Genomic DNA, 25,891 nt, shown 5'->3' with positions numbered 1-25,891 from the left:
CGGGTATAAATTATTGACGAGCCGAACAAACCGCTTGCCTGATGGTATACGACATTTCGGGTCATAAACTGATAGACTAAGTTTTTGATTTATTAAGTATTAGTAGATTATAATAAATATTGAGTTTGGTTGTTAATTGATCGAAATAATAAACCAGCACCTATACAAAGAGCTGACATGTCCTTTATAGTCTGGCATTCTCCCCGCACTAAGTAACTGGGAATGCAGTCAAAACGGATGGATTTCATCGGATATGTGATAGATACAACATATTATCGGATACCGGCTCACGACGTCCGACAACGGATAATGTGGAAACGCTCTCAGAAGGGGCTTGCTATTTAACTTCTATTTTTAAAACCATAAACGAATGTAAAACACAACTGGATTCTATTATAACTATAAATCATACATTCCGAAGTAATAAAAGCTAAGTTGTGTCTTTATTTTTATTTATCAAATGTAACAATCATGTGATGTTTATTTGCAGATAAAATACAAATTAAAGTATTCATGGGCTTATGTAGAACGGTGAGCATTAATTCCTATATTTTATCACCTATTTACGATAATTCAGCCCTGGTAATCGATACAGTAAGTCAGAAGAGGTGGATCTGTTCTACTACATGGTTAACTAGACTATTTTATCGTTTTCACTGCTGTTTATCAAACAAGAAAATTAATTTATAATTTAATGTATAAAACCTGGATAAAAAGAAAGTTCTACTTTCTAAATCAGTAATAAAAATTGTCTGCCTTTGATCTACTGTGCCTCGAATATCACGGCAGAATTGAAGGACTTCTAAGCAACTAAAAGTTATAGGAACTTAGAAATCTGTGCTTGAGAAAACCATAACCATTTTTTTTAAACCACATTTGTTCCTTTATGATATAGAACGCTGGCGAAGGGTAAAAACTTACTTACTCTAAATATATATTCTCATATTATGTAATAACATAATTTAACAATGTACACATTACTTAAACGAATGTTATGTACTGCTTTAAGTTGGTTGTGCATCAGAATGTGACCATCGTTATACTACTTCTGTAAAAAATTCAAGGTATAATCTGCTGGAGAACCTAAAATAAATTAATAAATATACTTTTCAAAAAGTAAAAACTATTAACAAAAAATTATACCGCCTCCAAAAACCTCTAAATACCAAAAATAATTTAACATTATCTATATACTGGGTATTAATTTTGGAGTCGGTGACTACTTCAAATTGCTAGTTAAACTAGATAAATACATGAAAAATTTAAGCCAGCCTGAGACATGAGATGTTAAGTCTTATTATGTCCAGTAGTTACACTGGCTACAATGTTCTTCAAGCCCGAATACAACAGTGACTACACACTGCTGCTTGGCGACAGAAGTAGACATTGCGGTGGTACCAACCCATGCGGACTTTCACATATGAGAGACCTACCACCAGTAAAGTCTCGGGTTCAGTCTGTATATATCAAACAGGGCGGGATAATTGTTCCGCCTGGCAACTGGTATCTAAACATCACTCGTCACTCGACACCCTATCTGATCCCTAATATACTTAGAACCAGAGAATGGTGTTACTTCACCGAGCCTGTATGCAAAAAAAAATATATTTTATTATATATTTTCAGAACAAGAATATCTACGGAAATAGACGCCGCATGCCGGACCGTAGGGTGAGCTATTGTGAAATATTTTATCCCCTTTGTACTCATTACGGTAAAGACAATAAAGTTAGTGTAAAGGTACGATGCCCGTGCCGAGTTCAACGACTGTCAACAGTGTAAGGCGCGGGTCACACAGAAAAGATGTGCGGCGAGGATGAGGCGCAGACAAGGCGCAGACGGGGTGCCGTCGCAATTTTTGAAAACATATAGAAGGGACGAGGCGCGGACGTGACGCTGGGCGCCGCGAGAGATGACGGTTTTCAGCTGTCCGATTTTGAAACGATAACATGTATGCTTCGGAAGATGAAAATGTGTTAATAGCGCTGGTGTATCTCGCTAATATACACAGGATTATTGAAATACTCTGGTCTATTATAATTATATAGAACAAGTTAACTTTCAATTAAGCTATAAAATTGAACATTGAATATATAGTCGTCCCGCTTTTTCACTTAATATACAATGATCTTCCTTCTCTAAACACGTAACTACTCAAGGACGCAGGTAGTTTTATGTGTGAACAACGTGCGAGTGCCGGCACCCGCGCCTCACCCTGCGCGCACCCCTGTCTATTGGCGCTCGCGACGGTGCCCCTTCCTTTCTATATATTTTACAATAGGGCACAGGCGAGTAAGCGTCGTGTCCGCGTTGTGTCCGCGCTCTGTCTTTTCTATATGTTTTGCATCGCGACGTTTCTATACATTTTGTATGAAAGGTACGCGGAAGAGACATATGTTCGCGTCCTGTCCGCGTCCTACGTCTTTTCTGTCTGCCCAGCGCATAATATAACAGTGTAAAATTTGATGCTTGACTGTTTTACTAGAACTACATTGAGCCGTTGATGTCACGTGTTTTATTTCTAGGCTATAAACATGAGTATGTCTTTTTTTTAAAAAAGGACATTATTTTACTGTGTTGTTTGAGGTAATTTGGCCCGAAAGGGGCTAACATTGGACCATTATGGATTAAGCACTACCTGTAAATCAGAACATTACTTAACGAATTATTATAAAGACGTGGCCGGAAGCTAACAACAATTCAGCCATACAAGAGCCCTCTCACTGTCTCATTTTATTTCCTGCAAAACTGCATATAAGATATTGCTATTTTTTTAAGATTATTTAAGCATAATTAATAGATATTTCCATATGAATTAGATACCAATATAAATCGGATTTTCTATGTATTTTTGTTTATTTTAAGGTATCACAAAAGTGAGGAACTAGCCGATACCAGATCGCCAATTATGCTGCTGCTTAATGAAACTTCCGAAACAACAGCTTTTAGTGGAAAAATAACAGAAAAGATGTCAAACGACACTTCCGCAACACCAGCTACTAGTGAAAACACAACAGCAGCGATGTTAACCCATACTACTGAAACATCAGCTATTAGTACAACGAGAACTAAAATGATGTCAAACGACACTTCCGGAACATCAGTTATTAGTGGAAAGTCAACAGAAAAGATGTCAAACGACACTTCCGTAACACCAGCTACCAGTGAAAATACAACAGCGGCAATGTTAAACGACACTTCTGAAACACCGGCTTTTAGTACAGAGACAACTAAAAAAGTATCCAACGTCACTTCCGCAAGACTGGCTATTAGTGGAGAGCCAACAGAAAAGATGTCAAACGACACTTCCGTAACACCAGCTACCAGTGAAAATACAACAGCGGCAATGTTAAACGACACTTCTGAAACACCGGCTTTTAGTACAGAGACAACTAAAAAAGTATCCAACGTCACTTCCGCAAGACTGGCTATTAGTGGAGAGCCAACAGAAAAGATGTCAAACGACACTTCCGTAACACCAGCTACCAGTGAAAATACAACAGCGGCAATGTTAAACGACACTTCTGAAACACCGGCTTTTAGTACAGAGACAACTAAAAAAGTATCCAACGTCACTTCCGCAAGACTGGCTATTAGTGGAGAGCCAACAGAAAAGATGTCAAACGACACTTCCGTAACACCAGCTACCAGTGAAAATACAACAGCGGCAATGTTAAACGACACTTCTGAAACACCGGCTTTTAGTACAGAGACAACTAAAAAAGTATCCAACGTCACTTCCGCAAGACTGGCTATTAGTGGAGAGCCAACAGAAAAGATGTCAAACGACACTTCCGTAACACCAGCTACCAGTGAAAATACAACAGCGGCAATGTTAAACGACACTTCTGAAACACCGGCTATTAGTACAACGATAACTGAAAAGATGGCAAACGAAACTTCCATAACAACTACTAGAAAGCCAACTAAAGAGAAGGCATCAACAGAGAGGTATGAATAATTATAATTAATATTTAGAAGTAAGTAAGTAAGAACTGTGGGTGATCACGACGCCTATTCCAGGGTGTAATTTGGTGTTGTTTGAGTGGTCTGAAGTGGGCAGAATTAGGTCGATACTAATTATAGTAATGACGTCTACCTGCAAATCATAGACATTCTTCTATACATCATATGCCAACATGTAGCTAAGCTGTATTATATTGTAGAAAGTAATGTTGGTTTAATTTGTAGTTTGTACCATTTGTCCCTCGCTTGATTGTAATTTTAGGGATATTAATTGTTTGTAGTATTTTTCGGTTAGTCTCACCTAAACATCAACGTTTGAATGATTTCACGTATGACAAAAACGATGATGTCGACATAACAGAATGTAGTCATTAAATTTATGGAGCCTGTAATAGTCAGCATTAATGACGATTAAATATTTTTGAGTTTTACATAAATTATTGAACTTCGAACAATTCACTGATGTTGACTTCATAAGTCGGTAACTGTTATATACTCACTTAATTTGTGACTTACATAGAACTTGGATAAGTAATTAACTTAACGTAAGCAAAATTTACAAGTACCACGTCTGCTATGAGAATATGATGTAGTTTAAATTATTTTCAGTTTGGGCACGTCAGACAAATTGGAACCTGAAGAACATTCTGAAGCGGGTTCATCTAATACTGGAATGATTTTAATAATTCTCTTCTCGTCCCTTGGAGCCGGTATTGTGTTGGCAATGTTGACCAAATTGTTTTACACGAAATACAAGGCAAAATCATACGGTGCGTTGGTTGCAAATAAATTTAAATATTATGTACAGTTAGTAATAGTAGTTGAACTAATTCAAAATTACAAATTGCCTTTAAACTTTTAGTGTCTTCATCAATCTTTTTTTCTTCACAAAAATAAACTTCAATGCATCTCCTTTATCCTTACATTACCTATTATATTACAGTCGGTAGCTTATTAAAATCAAACATTATTTTCGTATATTTGTTCATGTATTCATCTAGCTTAGCTAGCAATATTAATTAGTCACCGACTCTAAAATGGTAACCAGTACATAGGTAATGTTAAATTATTTTTTGGTTTTTAGAGATATTTAAAACGGAGCTACGGGATCTCTAATAGAGTTTTTAAAATGCCCCCGGAGCATCTTGTCAAAATTCTTGCTGCTAGCTATAATGCAGCTTTTCAAAACTACATATTTTCTGAAGCCTGGAACAAGCCAGTTGTGATAGGGACTCACAAGCCCAAAAAAACAGACAATTAGTCTCTATGGCACGTTAGGTAAACTCATAGAGTTTCGTACTGATGAAATACACACATATCGATCAAAATTGATCTCTGTAAAGCTTATTTGTTATTACATAATTAGTCAAGAGTTATCTCCTTAAGACGATCTCAATTTCGATCTTTAACTTTGAATGAGAATGAGTGTAACCGATATCATGCAAATAAATTGATCAATTGAATTATTTTTTAAAAAACAAACAGATACAAATGAATAGAACGACGGAAAAGGTTATAGTAAGCGTCAAACCCGACCGTAAACTGTAGCGATACCATCCTAAATTTGGAAACAATATTAGATAATATCTAGGAATTATATTGGTTACAATCTCCCTTAAGCAGGGACACAACAGGGACTACACAATTTTGCTTAGTGGTAGATATAGGGTTGACGAAGACATTGGAGAAAATTTAAAATTTTATATTGCTATGAACTTGACTACACCAGTTCTGGCATAACTAACCAGATGATTTGTTTTTTCAGCTGTCGACAACAGGCGCAACATCGAGATGCAAAATAATGGAGCGTAACACTAATTTGTTGATTTGATGTATATTGTAATAATATAAAACAGTTTTTTTTGTTTATGTTCATCTATATGTGCCCAAAAACTTTCATTTTTTTTAAGTTTCCAAGGCTAATGATAAATGAGGATATAAATTATAATAGGTTAATGACTATAAAAAAAAGTTTACGTTAAGTTTTGGTTGCCACGTTTGTAATTATTTTCGTAAGAAGGGTACCTTGCCCAATAAAACTACCATCATCTTTCCGTTGTTCATGACCCATTTTCATTCAGAAATAATATAACAACAGACTATGTCACTAGTCTTAGCAAATCAAAATATTAACTAGTAATTTTCACTAATAAACAGCAAAAAAAATCCACGCGATGGATTTTACAAAATATCGAGCAGCAGAAACGCTCACGGGTCGAGCTCTGTCGATACAATGGTCCCGATGAGTTCTTATCGCATATCTTTCGTTTGTTAGCCTGACAAGGGTCCGCTTATACAAACACACCGGACTATCAGATGAGCGCTCTGGGCGCTCGCAACCCTTTAAATTATCTGACCATGCTGAGGGCAACCTATTAACGGGTTACGAACCTACGACTGGATAATCAATGGGAGTGGGTGGAGCCATTAGTGATTAAGGGAAGATATTGGGACTATCGACCAATTACTGTAATCTGGGCTGGAAACTATTAGAAGAATCAGGAAGACGAGGGGCGCGGTGAAATCCTTGACGGTGAGGACGGAACTGCGGTCTTGTGCAGTATAACAATATCAAGAACTCGTTCTTACAACGAATAGCCTTAGAGATATCGTCTTTAAGGTCGGTTAAAGCTTAATGTGGCCATCTTCATTTAGCGCGGTCGAATAGAAGGTCCCAATCAAGCAATCCGAGAACTTTGATAAGTTATATGTCTAGATCGAGTGGCGCGCTTCAATGACACTAAAACAAATAGGCCAACTCTTATAAGCTAGTGTGCGTGACTGCTGCGTCTTAAGCAATCCCTGCGTAAGTGTGTGTGCATAATGATATAGGTTGTTGCTTTGTTCCCTCTAAAATGCGAAGAAAATTGTGTTCATTGAATTAAATAAATAATTGACTTGAAACAAAGTATTTATTTTCTTTGATTATAATTTTGTAATTACTCTAATAATAAAGATTTGATTCAAAATACTTATTTCATTTGATTTACTTCTTTTGCTTTGGTACAAAATTACATTATAGTCCGTATACTTAAAACAATTTATGTCTATTTAAAAATTCAATTGAATTTGTAGTTTTAAATTTGTTATCACAGCAATGCTCCGTCCTTAGATAAAAAACGACTATGACTAAGGTGGTAAGTGTTTTCTTTAAGAAAGTAAACTGTTTCTTCTATATACAGGGTTATTTTAAAAATAGGTTGTTGCTTTGTTCCCTCTAAAATGCGAAGAAAATTGTGTTCATTGAATTAAATAAATAATTGACTTGAAACAAAGTATTTATTTTCTTTGATTATAATTTTGTAATTACTCTAATAATAAAGATTTGATTCAAAATACTTATTTCATTTGATTTACTTCTTTTGCTTTGGTACAAAATTACATTATAGTCCGTATACTTAAAACAATTTATGTCTATTTAAAAATTCAATTGAATTTGTAGTTTTAAATTTGTTATCACAGCAATGCTCCGTCCTTAGATAAAAAACGACTATGACTAAGGTGGTAAGTGTTTTCTTTAAGAAAGTAAACTGTTTCTTCTATATACAGGGTTATTTTAAAAATAGGTTGTTGCTTTGTTCCCTCTAAAATGCGAAGAAAATTGTGTTCATTGAATTAAATAAATAATTGACTTGAAACAAAGTATTTATTTTCTTTGATTATAATTTTGTAATTACTCTAATAATAAAGATTTGATTCAAAATACTTATTTCATTTGATTTACTTCTTTTGCTTTGGTACAAAATTACATTATAGTCCGTATACTTAAAACAATTTATGTCTATTTAAAAATTCAATTGAATTTGTAGTTTTAAATTTGTTATCACAGCAATGCTCCGTCCTTAGATAAAAAACGACTATGACTAAGGTGGTAAGTGTTTTCTTTAAGAAAGTAAACTGTTTCTTCTATATACAGGGTTATTTTAAAAAAACCATCAACCTCGCAGGATTAGATAGCCAACATCATTAACAATAACGTTCCTTCTATGATTTTTGTTAATTTGTTAAATATTCAGTTCATATAATAATAAATACTTAATTTAAGTTCCGCTTGAATCATATTTATCTATGCACATAGCGAAGATTAGGAAACAAACCCGCGGGAATCGCGAGGTTGAAAGCGGAATGGCGGCGGAGGTTGATCTATTTATTCAGTCGCCAGTCGTTGGGTTTGATGCGCACGCGCTATATTATGATCTAGTGTGCCACGATCTTTCGTCGCCGTATCGATCGATGTATCTACGGATGTAGCAATAAGCAATGAAAAGTAAATAATATCTTTCTACCAATATTTGCGATTAAAAAACTTTATAGAATGATTACGTAAAACGTTGTGATTTTGTTTAGATACACAAACTACATACCTACATACGATTTATTTCTTTTTAATTGTTTAATGTAGCCAGTCCTAAGCCTGGTAAAGTATTAAGGGATTGTGGACTCAATGTAGTCATCATCATCAGCCGCAGGATGTCCACTGCTGAACATGGGCCTCCCACAAAGATTTCCAGATCGCCCTATTGGAAGCGGCCCGCATCCAGCGACCTTCTGCGACTTATATGAGGTGATCTGCCCATCTCGTGGATGGACGTTCGACGCTGCGCTGGCCAGTTCGTGGTCTCCACTCCAGAATCTTCTTGCCCCATCAGCCATCTGTTTTGCGAGCTATGTGCACTACCCACTACCATATGTAGGTACATAAACAAACCCCGCGAGCAATTGATATTAACAAGGTAATTGAATCTGGTGAAGAAAGGTTTATTATTATTGACAACGAGCCAACAAATTCGAGCGGGAGCGTACGTCGTTCTTTTTTTATGAATGAAACATAGACATACAAATGTCACGACAGTACAATAAAAAAAAAATAAAAATATTTTTTATTTAATGTATTGAGTTATATAAAAACTCATAGAACAAACATTGTTGTTTAGAATGTTATAGAACAAACATTGCTAGCTATCTAGTTCTGCCAGGTTCACTTTCAAGAAACCCCTTATATTCTACATCAATCTCTTTTTAATGTTTCCTATTCAATAGCTTAGGCTCAACTGTTCAATCTGGTCCAACATGAATAAAATCAAGTCTTATTTCAGAATACCGAAATCATCACTTGCATTTATATTGACACACATATACCTACAAAAGTAACATAATTCACAATAAATGACTAAACTAGTATGATGTAATCTGACTCACTTCAACATTATGTTGCCCTTCGCCCTTCATGTTGGTTTAATGTGATACAGTTTGAGGTTGTGGTTTCTATACTGAATACTAATATGCCTACAACGGAGCTCTCTACTACATTATAATATCATTACTCCGATATAAATGAGCCATGGTGAAGCCGTACCATCATCTTCATCCCTTTTAATTTCTATTCAGCCTCTGCTACATATCTGAGACTGCCGAGGGATAATAATCTCTCGTCAGTCGACATTCTATTGGTGCAGGTGCAGTGGAGACATTTTGCCGTGCCCAGACAAAAAAAAAAATTGATAACCTCCTCCTTTTTGAAGTCGGTTAAAAATAAAAGTGAGTGATGAGCGTTACAATACAATATAAATGATTCATTTGAAACAATTGAAACAGGAAATTTTATTTGAGCAGTTTAAATAATGACAGCAATAATGACATAATTAGTGTAAAAATTGCTTTTTAGTTATTCATCCATCGCGAATATTATATTGAATAACATGAAAGAAGAAAAATAGTTATAATCGATACAAATAACTGCGATAACATTTTTAATTCTACATTATGACAATGTGTATTTAACTTTACTAAAGGCAGATTTTTTATTAGCCAGGTAAAGTTGAAACCCGATCACATACAAATCTGGAACAATTTAACAACTTCACGTTTACATGATTTTCAATGTGTCATACATACATAGTATCACGCCTCTATCACAGCGGTGTCTCCCATTTTGCTATGGAGGAAAGAGGACAATTAATATTTCCAACTCCTCCCTATTTTTCTATTTAATTGATTTCGTTGCGGGATAATGACAAATTAATTTTCCCTAAAACTTCGGAATCATCGAAAAATTTAATTTTATGTCTAACATTCGCGTAAACATATCAAATCATTATAAAACTTTTTAAATATTTTAGCTATGGGTGGTCCAATCTACGCAAAATGAGCTCACAGTGTCTTGAAGTCTGGCACCCGGTCTTTTTGGTTCCGATTTAATTAAATGTAGAACTGGATCCCAGGCTTGTGCAAGCTTTCAACCATCCTCCCTATTGAAATTAGGATACTTTTTAATTTCAATTGCCTCCCGAATCATCCTAGGCAGGAATCGGTGTTCTTTGGCAAGGATTTGTGGCCTGTCCAGTCGCAGATAATGATTGGAGCCTCCTTTAGAGTGTTCAGCGACTGCAGCATTCGTAGCGCGTTTGTTTTTCACGTCAGCTATATGAGTATGTTCTTTTACGCGTGTCCTTATTTTACTTTTGTTTGGCCGATATAAGAGAGGCTACAGTTGCAATCTATCTTTTATACGTCTGGTTCTTGCAGAGGTATAAGGTACTTGACAGGTAGTAAAAATTTACTCATCTTCTTAGGCGGCTTAAAATATTTTTTTATGGAAGCACGCTTCAGGATGTAGCCAATCTTGTCGGTGATTTCTCTTACATATTTGATAATACAACCAGAACATGATCAACTGTGTTGGTTACACTCGGTTTCTGTGACGGCGGCGTGAAATTTGGAGCTCGTTGTCTCGTAGTACTAGCTTGACATGTTGCAGCTCAGCGGCCACGTGTTCCTGGTAACAGATTTCTTGTGCTCCCTAAAACATAGATTTGCCCACGGTAGCTAACTGTATTGGATGGTGATGAGATTCATCGTCCAGATATTTATCATTATGGGTGTGTTTCCGATGACTTAAGGTCTGATCAGGATTATGGATGATTAAAATATCTAAGGTAAGAAATTTATTGTGTTCTAACTCCATAGTAAATTGGATTTTATTATTGATGGAGTTAAGGTGATTTAAAAATGCAGTGACTGTGTCTGATGTTAAAATTGTGAAAGTATCATTCGATGCTTTATAATAATTTTTTTTTGTCGGAAAGAAATAAATAGCGCTTTATCAGATGATAAGCGTGACTGAGTGACAACAGATGGCGCCACCTTCGGATTAAATGTTAACGGAAACATCAAGCGCCATGCTTGAGTGAGGTCGTCATTGGAATGGCTAACCAAGTTGACAATTGAAATATAGCCTATATATGGCCTAGCTATGAATAATAATGACTTCTTTGTTTACTAAGTATATTTTTAATTTAATTTAGTTTCAATATAAATTGTCTTTGTTTATATAAGCTAATTTAATTAAGTAATAATTATTCTCATGTACCTTGACTTATCATAAGTGTAACTATGTTCGCCTACGTGATGAATAAAGCATTTTTATTTTATTTTATTTATTTTTAATGTTCAATTTTAAATCACTGGTCGACTGGGAGCGCAAATTTATTGGATTGGTTCGCCCGTGACGAACTCGCTGTTTTATCAGATCTGCGTCATGGATAAATTGTGTCACATTAACGCTTGCTACGATATCATTTTTAATTCGCCATTGAATTTGAATGAAAAAAACAACAATCCTTTTTTCGCTCCGAAAGAAAAGTTGGCAAATTTCGACCACTAGATAATCATGTATTTAATTATAACGGCGTGATCAGACATGGCTCATAGCACGTTCATAACATAATGCTCGTGTCCAGTGGTTCATGATTCACAAAGCTCGTTTTCCCTCATGAGTACTGACAGTTTGATGACACACGAAATTTTTTATTTGGGAAAAACAACGTTGTTACAATAAAATATAATTAAACAGTATAACGTAATATAAAGTAGCTAATGTAACAACCACAGCAATTTCCACATATTATGTAAAGAATATTATAAATACGTAGTATAACTGTAAATATGTTTAAAATGTATCTTATACAATCATACTATATGATCGGATTTAGCTTATTTGTTTTTTATATGTAAATTTTCCGGTGAAAATATCTACATCTGTAATATTATTGTTGTAATTTCTACAGTTTCTCTTTAGGGTTGCATGTTCACCCGCGTTAGTATGACACGAGGCCGTCGCCAACAACGGATAATCGCACCGCCCACGCTGTTGATTAATTCGAGGAACTGAAAAATCCATTTTGTTGGCTAGGTACATACAATCCAAATTATTATGACATAATTCGTAAAGGGTCATCATCTGAAGTAGCATTCTTCTTTTTTCTAAAGGCAGTAAATTGTATTCATTGAAATTAAACTACTTTTCGGATTCTATCGCGGTTTTTTATATTTTAGTTTTCTCCCGACGTTTCGAAGACTTTGCAGCCTTCATGGTCACGGGGCTGACTGAGGTGTTGTTCATCCGCAAAGTCAAAGTTACAATATCTACCTACATTTTACAATTATGTAATTTTATTTTAATTTTTTAGCTGTTTGTTAAATTGTATTCAGCCAAAACTTGCGTATGCGGCATGTTCGCACGATGATATCTAAATTGCAGGAATAGGAATTTGCGTTGAACCTTTTCCAGGGCTAACTTGTGTTTGTCGTAGAAGGGATCCCAAATTAGGCAGGCGTATTCAACTGAGAGCGAATCAAATATCGCTACAGATACATGTAGAAGCACGAGAGAAGTCTACTGCGGTCCGAGTAACGAAGCCGAACATTTGAAACGCTTTAGTTAATTACCTTCCCCTAAGTTTAAGTCTAAGTGTAGCTTGGAGTCAAGTAAAATGCCTAGGTCTTTTATATAGGACACTCTTGTTAATATATTATTACATAGCGAATAGTGATATTTAACTATATTTTTGTTTATAGTAAAACTTATAATATTACACTTGAGACGGTAACGTTCAATTTGGTATGTGAGCAAAACTCAGAGAGTCTATTAGATCACTTTGAAATTTTAAGCAGTTATTAGTATCTTTAACAAATCTGTAAATTTTTAGGTTATCAGCATAAAGTATAAAAGGTGTGTTTTCAAACCATGTATTTATATCATTTAAGTTGCGAAGAATATTGAGGGTTGATAAAACTGTCTGGAAAAAAGATAAAAAGAAATTACATATTGTTTTAGTTCTTTAGAAGTTTGACCAATGTAAGACATACGCGATGGTATATATGCTACTCGCTCTTTTTATTAGAAATATAAGTCCAGAAGTTGTTGACGTTATTTTGAATGGAATCTTCTACATTGTGTATGTAATTTTTGTAACAGTTTACCACTTCGGAATTAAATCTACTTCGATAAAAGGAAACTATTTCATAATCTGATATATTCTGATAAACAAGGTAAACCGTGTTCATGTCTGAAGGTCGTGTCCGCTTTAATTAGCCGTGGTGGCGCTGGCGAGCTGCTTCCACTCCATCCTGTCTTGTGCCTGCCGCAGAGAATTCGTGACTGTTAAAGTATGCATACGCTTTTTATCCCCGAGGAGGTAGGCAGAGGCGCAATTAGTACAGCCACATTTCGGCGTATGTGTCCTGTTCCACACACACACACACAAAAAGTTTTTCTTGTTGTGTTTTTGGTAATTTATTTTTATAGTTTTTATTTTTTGTTTTTTTCCTCACATGGATAATTGTCATTTAAGGAAGGACACTGACTTCTGAAACACAGGTTTATACCTAGCTCAGAAGTCAGGGAACTAAATTATTATTGTTAAAAGTTGGGGGAAATAAATTTTATTATTATTTTTATTATTATTCTTCCATGACGTGATAGAGAGTGAGCCTTTTGTTACCCAATTGTTCCTACCTATCTTTTTAATATCGTCTGTCCAGCGTTCCTATGATCTGCCTTTTGCTCCATTGCCAGAAGCGCGCAGCCAGGAAGTTACCTTCCGCGTCAGTCTTCTATGTGTCATTGTTTTTACGTGCCCAGTCCATTTCCATTAAACACGCATTGTATAGTTATACTAATATTGAACCACATCCTTTTTAGAAGCAATATTCAAAATCCTCCAATCAAGAGTGCCGATGTATTTTCCCTAGTCTTCGTCACAATATAAATTAATATGGTGTTCCGATACCTGTGGTCGCTCTCTTTATAACGAGGTAAAATTAATTTATTCAAAAGTATTGTCTGTTGGTTATTACACGCGTACGGTGAAACATGTCGGTTAAACATTTAGCTTTGTGTCTAAGTGCATTAGTGGTTATTGGAGTTAATAGTGAAACGTATACAAGGACTGTTACGTATGTATATTTATTACCGATAAATAACTTACTATTTTGATAAATTAAGTTAAGTTTAGACGAAAAGTTCTAAGATTATATACAGCGAATATTGGGAATATTGTTATACAAATAATTTGCGCTCATGCGATGGTTACTCAATCTACCGTGAAATAGCAAAACATTAATATAAAACACTTATATCGTGCTTTTACACGTTTTTACTGGGCATATTAGCATGTTTTCTTTAAATATTTGTATTAATATTTAACGACGGTGTGACATCTTGTCACATTTTTTTCAAATAAAACAACGAGTTATTTCCAATGTGTAGTAAGTTTTGGAGCACAAAATTAGTCCTGAATAATTCTGATGGTCGGTCTATAACTAACTATATTGTTTAATGTTTAGAGTTTAGATTATCTTCTTTGATATAATAATTATTATTAATTATTAATAGCATGTACTAGATATGTTTTGTGTTCAAGAGTCGGTCTGCTGGTACCACTGTAATAACTTTTGTTCTGGGAAAATTGAATAACCAGTTTTGTTGCGGTTTGAAAGGGATTATGGCCAGGGTAGCTGACCATGTCGAGGGGTGATGCCACGCAGAGTAATCCAATTTTAGGTGTGGGTGCTTTACTACCGTTTAAGAGCAATCGAATTATCCAAATCAACCAAGTCGAATCATCAAATATAAAATAAAATAAAAATAAAAAATCCCATTTAAGGTTATAGCTTAAGGTCCATTTTCATACATTTTGTTTCACCTTTAATCTGGGTAACTAAACAAGTATTGACAAGTAAAGAATTTAAATTCACGTCTAGTTAGTGATTAGTTCTCGCAGTTGAAAGAAAAACGTAAAAATAATTAATATGCATGGATATTTCGGCCTTTAAAATTTCGTCGTATTAAATATTTTGACTGAAGTTAATTTGTAGAAGAATTTTGAACTAATGAATTTTTTTAGCTACCTTTGTGTCTGACTGTACACGAATAATAATAAATATGCTCTATATGTTTATCTGACTTTGGCGTAGTTGCATTACGGTTCGACTACAGTGTTGAAATCTCGTGTTCGATCCCCGGGCAAAGTACTAATGGATATTTTCATTCAGTATCAGCTCAGAGTCCGGAATTTGTGTCTGTTATGGCGATAGGCTCGCTCCCATCACATCATGGGACGGAATACGTACGGCGAAAAGTGGGTAAACCAGTTGCGCACCACTTATCCCTTGAGGAATTAAATGAGGTGGTGCGTGTATATTTACAACTTGATCTATCTACGTGTCAATCAATTCGAGTCAACAGTTTATGTATAAACTTCTGATATCCCCAAGCAGTTATGAAGATGACAACACGGTTCACAAGAGATAATGAGACGTACAACAGACTGATGATCCCAATAACAGAGTGATTGAGTATTATCCAAATTCAATATGATTTGTTTTCAGAATAACAGCTTTATGGTCATGCATAACGAATTTAAAATTCGAATTGTGCGATAAAGAACGTGGTAGTCCTGAAAGGTTCATAGAACACACAACCGAAACTGTTAGCATTCCGAATTGTGACCCAGGATATAAATACGTCAACGGAAGCTGTCAACCGACAAAGGATATATCATTAGACAATGATGGGGAGATTAATAAATTTAATAATACTGAGCCATATACTAGCAACTGTGACAAGTGAGTACATATTAAGATCATTTACAGAACATAAGTTCAAATCCAAATTTTTATTTATGATGTCGGGTAAATAGGTACATTGGTCTTAAATAATAAAGAAAGAGTTCGCCGACATCTGCTTTGGAGCATATAAATATGTAGGTATGTGCTTAAATCTAAACAAAATTAAGTTAAAAATTTGAAGCAAATAGAAATAAATAACGCACTAAATCGGATTATTACATGGCTAGAAAATAATCAACTTAAAGTTAATTTAGTGAAAACTACAGTCATACAATTTTCCAAAAAGCTAACAAAAGTCATGACATCAACATTAAATATCAGGATAATGTGATTATGGATAGCGAAAAAACGTGTCCCCTTATTCATAGACTTTTTTATCTAAGGACAGAGTAAAGCCGTGATAACAAGTCTGTTTTCAGTGCTGTCGGCATGGCAGCCTTCGCAGTGCGTAGCCATAGGGCCGTTGTGATTGGTTAATATTGTTGTATTTCAATATTAACCAATCACAAAGGCCCTATGTCACGGAGTAAAGCTGTGATAACAACAGACTTGTTATCACAGCTTTAATCGGTCCTAAGATAAAAACATGTCTTTGAATAAGGGGGTAAGTTTTTAGAAGCACATATAGACAACAGAGTAACATGGAAAGAACATACTCAAATTATATGCATAAGATTACGCTTCATCTCTGGAGAGTAGGCTGATATAATAACTGAGAGGGGTTCTCTGTTCTTCCTGGAGAGTGGATCCAGTGTTTGTTCCAGAGTTTGATGTACATGTCATAAAAATGAGTGTGTTTTTCGATTTGAAAGAAATTTAAAACACACACGTATTTTTTAATTGATCGGGAATTTAAATTTGCTCCCTATATGGCGAAAGGCACCCTTCCTCATCCACTATAGCAAGATTAAAAAAACTCTCATAAGTTTTTTTAGCCGTACAGCCGCGACCGTATTTATTTTTATTTACGGTTACAAAACTTATACGTACTCTAATTTATATTGTTTGGTTTCAGCTTTTCCAATACCCTTTTCTTCGTGTCTGCTGTTACTAACGTAATATTATTACTTATTACTTTTGTAATAGTATTAACAAAATATAAAAACCGGCGCCCGCGACAACAAAAGTAAGTAATAACTTATACAATATTACGTATGACTACATAGAATATACCTGTCTTGTTACTTACATTCTACGGTTTTGTTCACCGCTTTATCGTCCACTTTTCCATGAGTAAATGTAGCTATTATATATTTTCTGCTACAGATAATGTGTCGGAGCCCCGCGATACGTACGTGGACATGAACGGTGCAAGTGGGAATCCTGTTCTTTTTACGAAGAATGAATCCGTCTCTGAGAGTAAGTGATCATTCAAAAATATAACATTCAATTCATTCATTTAATTTCATAAGTTGTAAGAAAGAAATGTAAGACCCTGTATATCGACTCTTTTAAACAAGCTTTGTCAGTTTATAATACTAAGCTTTTTGTACAAAAAATATCACTGTTTTTTAATCTTTATTTAAGGAGCTTGGTCGTTATTTCACGACATCACTGAATTCGCATATAAGATATTTTTATCTCAACAATTTGCTCCTGGAGTAAGTATTTGAACTATCTGAGTTTTAAACAGATGGCGTTTGGCTTCGTACATATGGTGCTTTGAAAGCTAGTGTTTAGCGTTTTAGTTATCTAACCTGTTTCGCAAGCAAATCTGCAAAAACAACTTGTATAAAGTATATATGTATGTATATATTATCTTTCACAAAATTTTGCTTGCGTTGAAGTCTTTTCTCTCGTGAAGAAATATCATAGTTATATATGAGCTTACTTAGTTTTGTTTCCGGTTTGCAATCCGTATTAGAAAACCTAAATACATCTGCCTCCGTTTATTTCTCCATCTAAATGTCGATTGAGAGAAAGCCTATGGCATTAAGTGCACCTGTATGCCAGGTTTTATGGAGTACACGAATAAATAACTTTGTGTGTCTCAGGGCGGAGAGTGCAGTGACGTGTTCCGCAATGGTTTATTGCACTTCTTTGTAGATACGCTAAGTTTACACTTTACTACAGACGGACTATTTGGTCAACTCATTGCGGCGGTTGAGGGCCTGCCCGCAGATAGAAGGGAGACAATTGAAAACTCAGGGTAATTACGTGGTTCGAGCTTTATTTTTACACCTCCGCGTTACACTCGGTACTGGTTGCTGGTGTTATGCAACAAGAGTCACTGGCCTGGGGAACTCCGATCCAGGCGAACGGCACGTAGATGTTGCATCGTGGTTGGCTCCGGCGGCAGCTCGCCGGGCAGTTGGAAGGCCACGTGGGTGAGCAGGGTGTGCATGTGGTCGGGGTCAGCTCCCGCGACGTTGGTGGTGTGCACGTGGTCGGCTCCGGCGGCAGCTCGCCGGCAGTCCGTCGGGGTCAGCACACCCGACGATGGTGGTGCGCAGCTGGACGTGGTCGGGAGGCAGCTCTCCCGTCCGTCTGCTCTCCGTGATAGTGCACCGTGCAAGCACACCGTATAGAAGAAGAAGGCACGCCGTATAAGAAGAAAACCTGGAATCAGATTCCACCAGGTCGGAATGCAAGCTAGGCTTACATTCCGCGCCAGCGACTCGTGACAGCTCACAAGCCCTGATGCCCAGAATACATAGTTAGCGGTTAGTAAATTGGCACACTCACCCTAGCAGGAACAACGACGTGTGTGACAATATGTAGTGCCACGGCCAAAGATAATGGCTCAAAAAGGCGGCGAGTCGCGTTGCACGCTTATTTTCATGCAGGCGCCATTCGGACGTACGTCAGTGCAATGACAATTCATTGCAATGATGATGCTCATTGGTAGTTCTAATTGCGAGGGCGTTAATCATTCACATTATAACCACAGACTATTTAGAAAGAAAATAGTAACGTTGACAGAGTATATATGTTAGTATAATTGGTAACGTTACATCATTAATATTAATATATATCAATATATATATATTGATATAATGTGTCTGAAATATTTTTGTTTGGAACATTCTTATATTAATAGAATAAAATAAAAATATGAACATAATTTAGGTACAAAATAAATAAACGTACTTTCGCTCGCGGCTATGTCAGCTTGACAAAACCAAACTGTTACCAAACTGCAGTCTAATAAACTTATTTTTCCACAGATGCCAGATCTGGGTGCAGCGAGCATTATGTGCCAATAGGCAGATGTGATTCCCCACACTATGAATCCATCCCATATAGTAAGTTTGCTTGGGTATGCTCCACAGACGGGGAGTAATAAAGGGTCCAGAGGCTTCCATGCGCGTGCGCATTTATTAAGGATCGGCCATGATACTTACTAAAAGTATGAAAGTCTCACAAGGGCTTCTTAAATAGCATGAGCGTTAAAATTAATTTTCGAAAAATTCACTGCTGTGAAGGTTAAGAGGGCTGGGCTAGACTAAAAATCGATTATGCACTAGGATCTGATTCTTGGAAGCCTAAATTCTTATGATCTAGTAATTCATACAGTTAAGTCTTCTGGACATTAGTAATTTCATAAGATATTTTATATCTGTTTAGTACGAACTACAACGACATCTGATACAGACGATGGGTCGTCAGAGAAGCTGTGTTACGACTATGTGCAGACGCCGCTGCCGATTCATCTTAGACAAGCTAAGCAACAAGTGCCGCCCCGAGGTTGGAACCCGGCTCGCGGCTGAGCGCGATGACTCTCACACTCCCGCGCACCTCACTCCAGCGCGAAACACATCACTGGATCCCACAAACACTTCGTCCTTACGCCGGGGTTCCAAGCCCACAACCAACCCGATTCCTACCGGCTTCCCTTTTACGTTTATTTACGTTTGCCTTTGTTTTTTTTCTGTTAAATTGGCTGCGATATGTTAACTATAGCATTTTTTTTTATCTCGAATTTCCTTTTGAAAATGTTCACCCTTCGCCACTGTTGTCCTGCTAGTTGCCAGTTTGTGTGAAATAGATAAATATACGGTGTGCAGTTATTCGAGTGACGTGTATAAGAAGGGTATTCAGTGTTAGATTTAGTCCTAAATATATATAAAATATATGCAGTCATATAAAATTTAAATTAATTTATTCCTTATTTCACGAGCCTATAAATGAACTGCTCTAAACTTTTTTCTCTTTTCACTTTATCATGTACTGTAGTCTTTACCTTAAACTGATTGAAAAGAGCAACACCAGAGTTTCTTGCCCGTTCTTCTCTGGTGAAAACTGCTTTCCGAACTGGTGGTAGAGTTAATATTGACGGAATCTAAATAATGTATAACATTTTACAGATTCAAATAAATCATTTCATTTCATTTTATTATGACTTTAGTTATTTTAAGGAAATTTTAGAACCTAGGTATTTTTGTATTCTTAAGTCAGGTTTTAAGTATGAAGGTATCACTTTAAGCTTATTCAAACATAATGACCGACAAGATAGGTCAAACAAGTAATTAGCACAAGGGTACCCACACCGTGGGAGCCCATTATACAAACGTACAACTAGAAGTTAAAATTAAGTTAACAATCCATCTAACCAATGTTTTCTGTTATAAGTATATTTGAAATAGACGCGAGAACCAAAAATGTGTTTTAATGCTTTCTGTCTATATTACTTACCTGTGATATTGCTAAATTATATTGCATGAAATGAATGTTATACTAACTAGTAAGGGAGTAAGATATGTAAAATTCAATTTATGTCTACTTTGAATGTCAGGCGAACAATAATATAGGATTCTTCATAAATATTTTCCAAGAAGTAAGTAGTTTGGCCTATGGTCTCTTTGCACAGCGGCGTCATTTTTATTAAACTCGATACCGTGAATAAAGTCATAATTGATATCAGCCAAATATCCTTCAACGGTTAGTATTTTACATCGTTAACATTTTGATATCTATATTATTTATTTAATTTTACTTTATTCTGAAATAATACCAAAATCTATTATAATCTAGACATATATCGGTTATTTTTTTAAATACCGTTATATATAACAAAATATTTAATTATTTTTATTAACGCCTACTCAAACGACAGCTTTTAGTAACAGGAATATTTGCGATTACCCGCGGTCAGGCGCTTTCACAAGTTGTTGCTGTTTTTTTTATATAAAATATGTTATTTTTCTATTTTTGTGTTAGTAAGAAATAAACTACCTTAATGGTGAAGTTGTATTGCGCACGCGGTACGCCTATCGCGCTGAGGTTTTATACCTCTGCTTACCTATGAAATTGGGAAAAGATGGGATGCTTATATATACCTATATGTATGTAAGAACTAGACTCAACCAAACTATTAAAATATAATTCAATTTGTAGTTTTAAACGTCGTAAAATATTGTAATATTTAACGTGTAGCAAAATCATTTAATTTAGTAAAAAGAAATCCTTTTATAGGAAATGCTGATGTCATAATGATGAATAAACCCAGTCACAATTATTTTGGCCCGACCGGGATTCGAATTCAGGACTTCCGCATGGTAGTCGTATTGAACCGTGTATAATTACAACTACACCACGAAGGCAATCTAACTAAACGAGTATGATGTAATCTGACTCACTTCAGCATTATGTTGCCCTGCGCCCTTCATGGTGGTTTAATGTGATACAGTTTGGGGTTGTGGTTTCTATACTGAGTACTAATATGCCTACAACGGAGCTCCCTACTACATTATAATATCATTACTCCGATATAAATTAGCCATGGTGAAGCCGTACCATCATATTTACCCCTTTTAATATCTATTCAGCCTCTGCTACATAGCCGAGAGTAATAAACTTTCGCCATTCTATTGATGCAAGTGCAGTGGCGACATTTTGCTGTTTCCGAATAAAAAATAACAGTAAGTTATAAGCGTTACAATACAATATAAATTATTAATTTGAAACAATAAAGCACAACAGGAAATTTAATTTGTAGAGGAAAAATAAATATATTCGATACAAATGGAAATAATACTGCGATAACATTTTTATTCTATACTAATAATAATAATAATAGACCCGCAGGGGCGGCTTTGTGGCGAGCCGACGGTGAGTGGCGACACCGCGTTCCCGGATTCCGTGGGGGCTAAATGAGACCCCTGACCCTTGGCTTGCCCCTTAACTGGCCGGCTAGGGTGGAAGTCGCAAGAGCTAAGAACCTCAGCTCCAGGGTGGAAGTGCTCAATCTGCGTAATAGCTAGGAAACCCGCTCCGGGACGCGATAGCGACCCACGATGGTGAAATCGGTGCACACCTCTCGACACCCTTAAGCCACCCACACCGGTGTTGCGTCCTTGGCTTACGCCACTTATGGGATGCCCATCTAGTAGGGGCAAGTTACCGCCTGCCTTGAATACATAAGATTGAGACATTTTACTTGGCAGGCGTCCCGTTGTCTCAATCAATAGCCCAGCAACCAGTCCAGCTAGATCCCATCCATAGACCCAGTATAATTCCCATCTTTTCTGCAATAGTCCCTGCACCTTGCAAGCGCTGTCTTTGGCTGTATTTCCTCCATAAGTATAGACAGAGAGAGTACTCGCAAGGTGTATAAACCCCAACTAGAGTAATGTATCTTAAAGGGGCCTCTACGTGTTGGATCCATGTCCCCACGCAAGCCTTCCAAAAGGACCGGCCTTTATGCCGTGATTTCCCGCAGGAAAGATACACCATAATAATAATATCAGCCCTGTATTATATGCTTGCCCACTGCTGAGCACGGGCCTCCTCTACTACTGAGACAATATGTAATCTATTTATTCTACACTATGACAATATGTAATTTATTTTGCTGAAGGCTGATTTTTCATTAGCCAGATAAAGGTGAAACCCGATCACATATAAAACTGGAACAATTTAACAACTTCACGTTTATATCATTTTCAATTTGTTCATACATACATATGTATGTATGAATACATTGAATGGTATCACGCCTCTGTCCCATAGGGGTAGGCAGAGACTGTGGGTTGCCACTTTGCACGATTTTGGTATATTTTTCTCGCTTACGTTACCTTTATCAATCTTTTCGTGCATTTCCATCGGTTCAGGGTACTTGTGCTCTGGCGATTACTAAGAATGTCAAACGTCTGACATGCGAAGGTTCGGTGCGGTCGACCCCTACCGGCTCTTCCATCCACATTCGTCTTATTTGCCTTATATATCTTATATTTTATCCTACAAATAACTATGAATTTAATTAAAATATTGTTGAAAAAAAATGTCGAATTGAGAACCTCCTTCTTTTATTGAAGTCGGTTAAAAATTCGTCTATCGATCTGCATTTGCAGTTCAATTTCTTTGTGGCAGATGGTATGCTATAGAAGCATGTAGTGTTGGAAAAAGAAGAAGAAAGAAACATTTATTTACCCAATACACTGGGAGGCACACAAACATTTATGACAAGGTACAATATATAACAAAAAAGTAATACATGGAGGGTTCGGGCAGCTTGCATCCCATGATACTGCCGAAACGTAGACTTTAGAAAATGATGTGTCTTGGATTAGATAGCATCCTGTAAAGCAAAGCGACAAAAGTTAGGTACAGACACAAATAAAGAAGACAGAAAATATTAACAATCATAATTTTATCGAAAACATAACTAGTATTGTTATCGATTTGGATCGTTTGATTTTTTTCAATATATTTAATTTAATTTTACTGTCTCGATGGCGTAGTTGTATTAAGTACGAATACTAGTACTAGTGCTGAAATCTTGGGTTCGATCCCCTGGTCAGGTACAATGATATTGGGATTTTAACTCACTATCAGCCCTGAGTCTGGAATTTGTGCCCGATATAGCGATAGGCTTGCTACCTATAAATTCATGGGACGAAATACACTCCACGGAAATTGGGTGTACCTGTTATACCACTGCCCACCTCATCGGGTAGAAGGTGTGTGTGTAATTTAGTTTTAAAGCTTGAGGTTTAACACTTTTAAACTATTGATTCAAATCATATAAAAATCGTTTACACTATGAAAGTTATTCTGTTTAAACTTCTGAACAAAGTCATCATGAAAATGCAACCTAAAAGAATTACAATAAACTTATACGCTACAAGGGTTGAGAATTTTGGCGCAACAAATAGAATAACATCATCTCGAGTACCGACCTTTAAACATGTTTCTTTAAAACTCACTTTCTTAGATATTCCCAAAATACCAATATAATCAAAGCCACCATTATGATTGTTGTGATTATGAAAATAATTAGCCAAGGGTCCTGGCTCCTGCAATAAGCAAGGTTTTTATTAACTCAGGAAATTCATTTCAGCGTTAAAAATGTTGGAGTCTATGTTGTTTATATCTACGAAACTTTTTTATTATAAAATAAACTTCAATCTTCAAGTAGTCTCGTCGTCGGTAAGCGACGATATCCCAAAGTTTATTAATTGTTCGATTAATAAAATGTAATTTTTGCTACTTTTAATATACAAAATTTTACTTTTTAAACACTTACATGTTGTAATATTTAACTATTGTTATAGGTTCAACACTCGAATTATCTGGTTTTGATATTCGCTCGACAACAACGTATATTTCCGAAATGCCTGTATTGTCGAGTTTATTAGGGGGATCGATTGCTTTTATTGTTTGAGGTATAGCTGTTGATGTAGTAGTGGTGAGGACACATGCGGTTTTAAAGCATTTTGTATCACAATCTTCCGAGCAGTCGCAGTCTTGGTTGTCCGCTGTTAAATATTTGCGTTCAAATAGCTCTGGACACTCACATCTGCCAGGAGCGACGCAGAATCCCTGGCAGTTTCTGCATGACGGTACACATCGCGGGTTATTATTGTTATTATTAGACATGTAACCATCCCAGCAAGTGCATCTGTTTAGAAAATGGCAGCTCCCATTACCACATGGGGATAGCAAATTATAGGATCAAGATCTCTTTCGATACAGTCGCCGCTCTCATTTAGTATCCATCCAAGGTCACAGCTACACTTACCAGGTGCAGCACATCGACCGCTACGGCAAGGTTTGCTACAATGAGGCACTCAAACGACGAACAAAGACGACCACCCGATCATGTTGTGTTTGCCTGTTTAATATCACTATTTTTTTTTCTTTTCTCATGATTGAAAACTATGATTGTAAATGTAGGCGAATGCACGCTGTACGCCGTCATTTAAGTATGAATCTATGTTCTTTTTTATTTGCTATCGCAAATTTTATTTTATGCCGCTCCAGGTTTAGTCGATTGATTTCATCTTATCCCATGTTAACGGTGATGTGCGTGCATTAGCTTATATAACTATTGTGACTATGTACAAGAAAGACTTGGAAAAAAATACAAAAGAAGTACTGAACAATTGATGACAAAAAAGAAAGCCCGGAGTTTCTTTCTGCCTTTCTTCTTCGGGTAGTCATCACTTAGGTAGCTAGTGAAAGGCTGGTAGGTTAGCTAGGTTAGGGCTCATGTCCTCGCCGGTGAGGATCGCGACGCGTTACCCTTCTATTTCCCCCTACTTGCCAACCCGAGCTGGTTACTTCGAATTGTACCTTGTCTTTTGTATAAACTTTATCCCTAATTTAAAATGTCCATAGTTATATAAGTAATTTTAATAGTTGTTTAGAAATATATTCCATTGAAATGTTACATTTTTCAGGCCTTACCTTGCGTTTTTTAGAGGACGCAATTTTATTTTTTTGAAGTGTATGGGGGGTCAGTCTAAAGCTAAAACCAAGTTTGTAGGGTCGCCACCCTTGTCCCACGGCCGCCATCTTGAAAATAGGGGTTGAAATGGTTTTACAATGTATCTCTTAAACTATTTATCTGACAAAAAAAATGTATAAAATTTTTTTGTAGCAAATTAAATTCTCTACAACTTTGGTCTATTTACTTTTGTCGTAGAACTATAAATAAAAAAGTTATAAGCGAAAATGTTAAGAAATTCAATGTTAAGCAATGTCCATTGCAACGTCATCAGAACGTGTGTTTATAAGGTTCATAATACTTTTTTTGTACTCTCATTAATACCCAAATACCCAAGGGACCATT

The 25,891-nt window shown here is 36.1% G+C and overlaps 1 protein-coding gene, 1 long non-coding RNA gene and 1 pseudogene across 3 annotated transcripts; 1 reads left to right on the top strand and 2 right to left on the bottom strand.

Annotated features, from left to right (window-relative positions):
* Window positions 1-456: 456 nt before the first annotated feature.
* LOC119189888 (podocalyxin-like) lies at window positions 457-7,237 on the top strand. Of its 2 annotated transcripts, XR_005112657.1 has the most exons (6): window positions 457-531; window positions 1,627-1,671; window positions 2,866-3,951; window positions 4,576-4,736; window positions 5,732-6,798; window positions 7,166-7,237. XR_005112657.1 is itself a non-coding variant. In XM_037440665.1 (5 exons), exons 3-5 carry the CDS (start codon window positions 2,909-2,911, stop codon window positions 5,776-5,778), a joined length of 1,251 nt encoding a protein of 416 aa, XP_037296562.1. In that variant the 5' UTR covers window positions 457-531; window positions 1,627-1,671; window positions 2,866-2,908; the 3' UTR covers window positions 5,779-6,874. The 2 variants fall into 2 exon arrangements, 1 of the variants encoding a protein (XP_037296562.1); XM_037440665.1 differs by lacking the exon at window positions 7,166-7,237 and having other exon boundaries at window positions 5,732-6,874.
* Window positions 7,238-23,155: 15,918 nt separating this feature from the next.
* Window positions 23,156-24,710, bottom strand: LOC119189911. Its single transcript, XR_005112670.1, has 3 exons — window positions 24,344-24,710; window positions 23,997-24,113; window positions 23,156-23,395 (listed from the first exon to the last, which is right to left on the bottom strand). It is a non-coding gene; the product is annotated as an uncharacterized LOC119189911 (long non-coding RNA).
* A 12-nt stretch (window positions 24,711-24,722) lies between these two features.
* The window catches only part of LOC119189948, a 14,290-nt pseudogene continuing 13,121 nt past the window's right edge, over window positions 24,723-25,891 (bottom strand).

The sequence above is a fragment of the Manduca sexta genome, chromosome 20 (genome assembly GCF_014839805.1).
Source record: "Manduca sexta isolate Smith_Timp_Sample1 chromosome 20, JHU_Msex_v1.0, whole genome shotgun sequence".
NCBI classification, from domain to species: domain Eukaryota; kingdom Metazoa; phylum Arthropoda; class Insecta; order Lepidoptera; family Sphingidae; genus Manduca; species Manduca sexta.
The sequence above is the reverse complement of the archived record's forward strand: the minus strand, read 5'-3'. Positions and strand labels throughout refer to the sequence as shown.

Excerpts from the sequence above, each read along its gene's own strand:
- LOC119189888 (XM_037440665.1), top strand. The coding sequence starts at position 2,909 with ATGCTGCTGCTTAATGAAACTTCCGAAACAACAGCTTTTAGTGGAAAA. Across the intron at positions 3,952-4,575 it reads GAGAAGGCATCAACAGAGAG|TTTGGGCACGTCAGACAAAT; the intron begins GTATGAATAATT and ends AATTATTTTCAG. Across the intron at positions 4,737-5,731 it reads ATACAAGGCAAAATCATACG|CTGTCGACAACAGGCGCAAC; the intron begins GTGCGTTGGTTG and ends TTGTTTTTTCAG.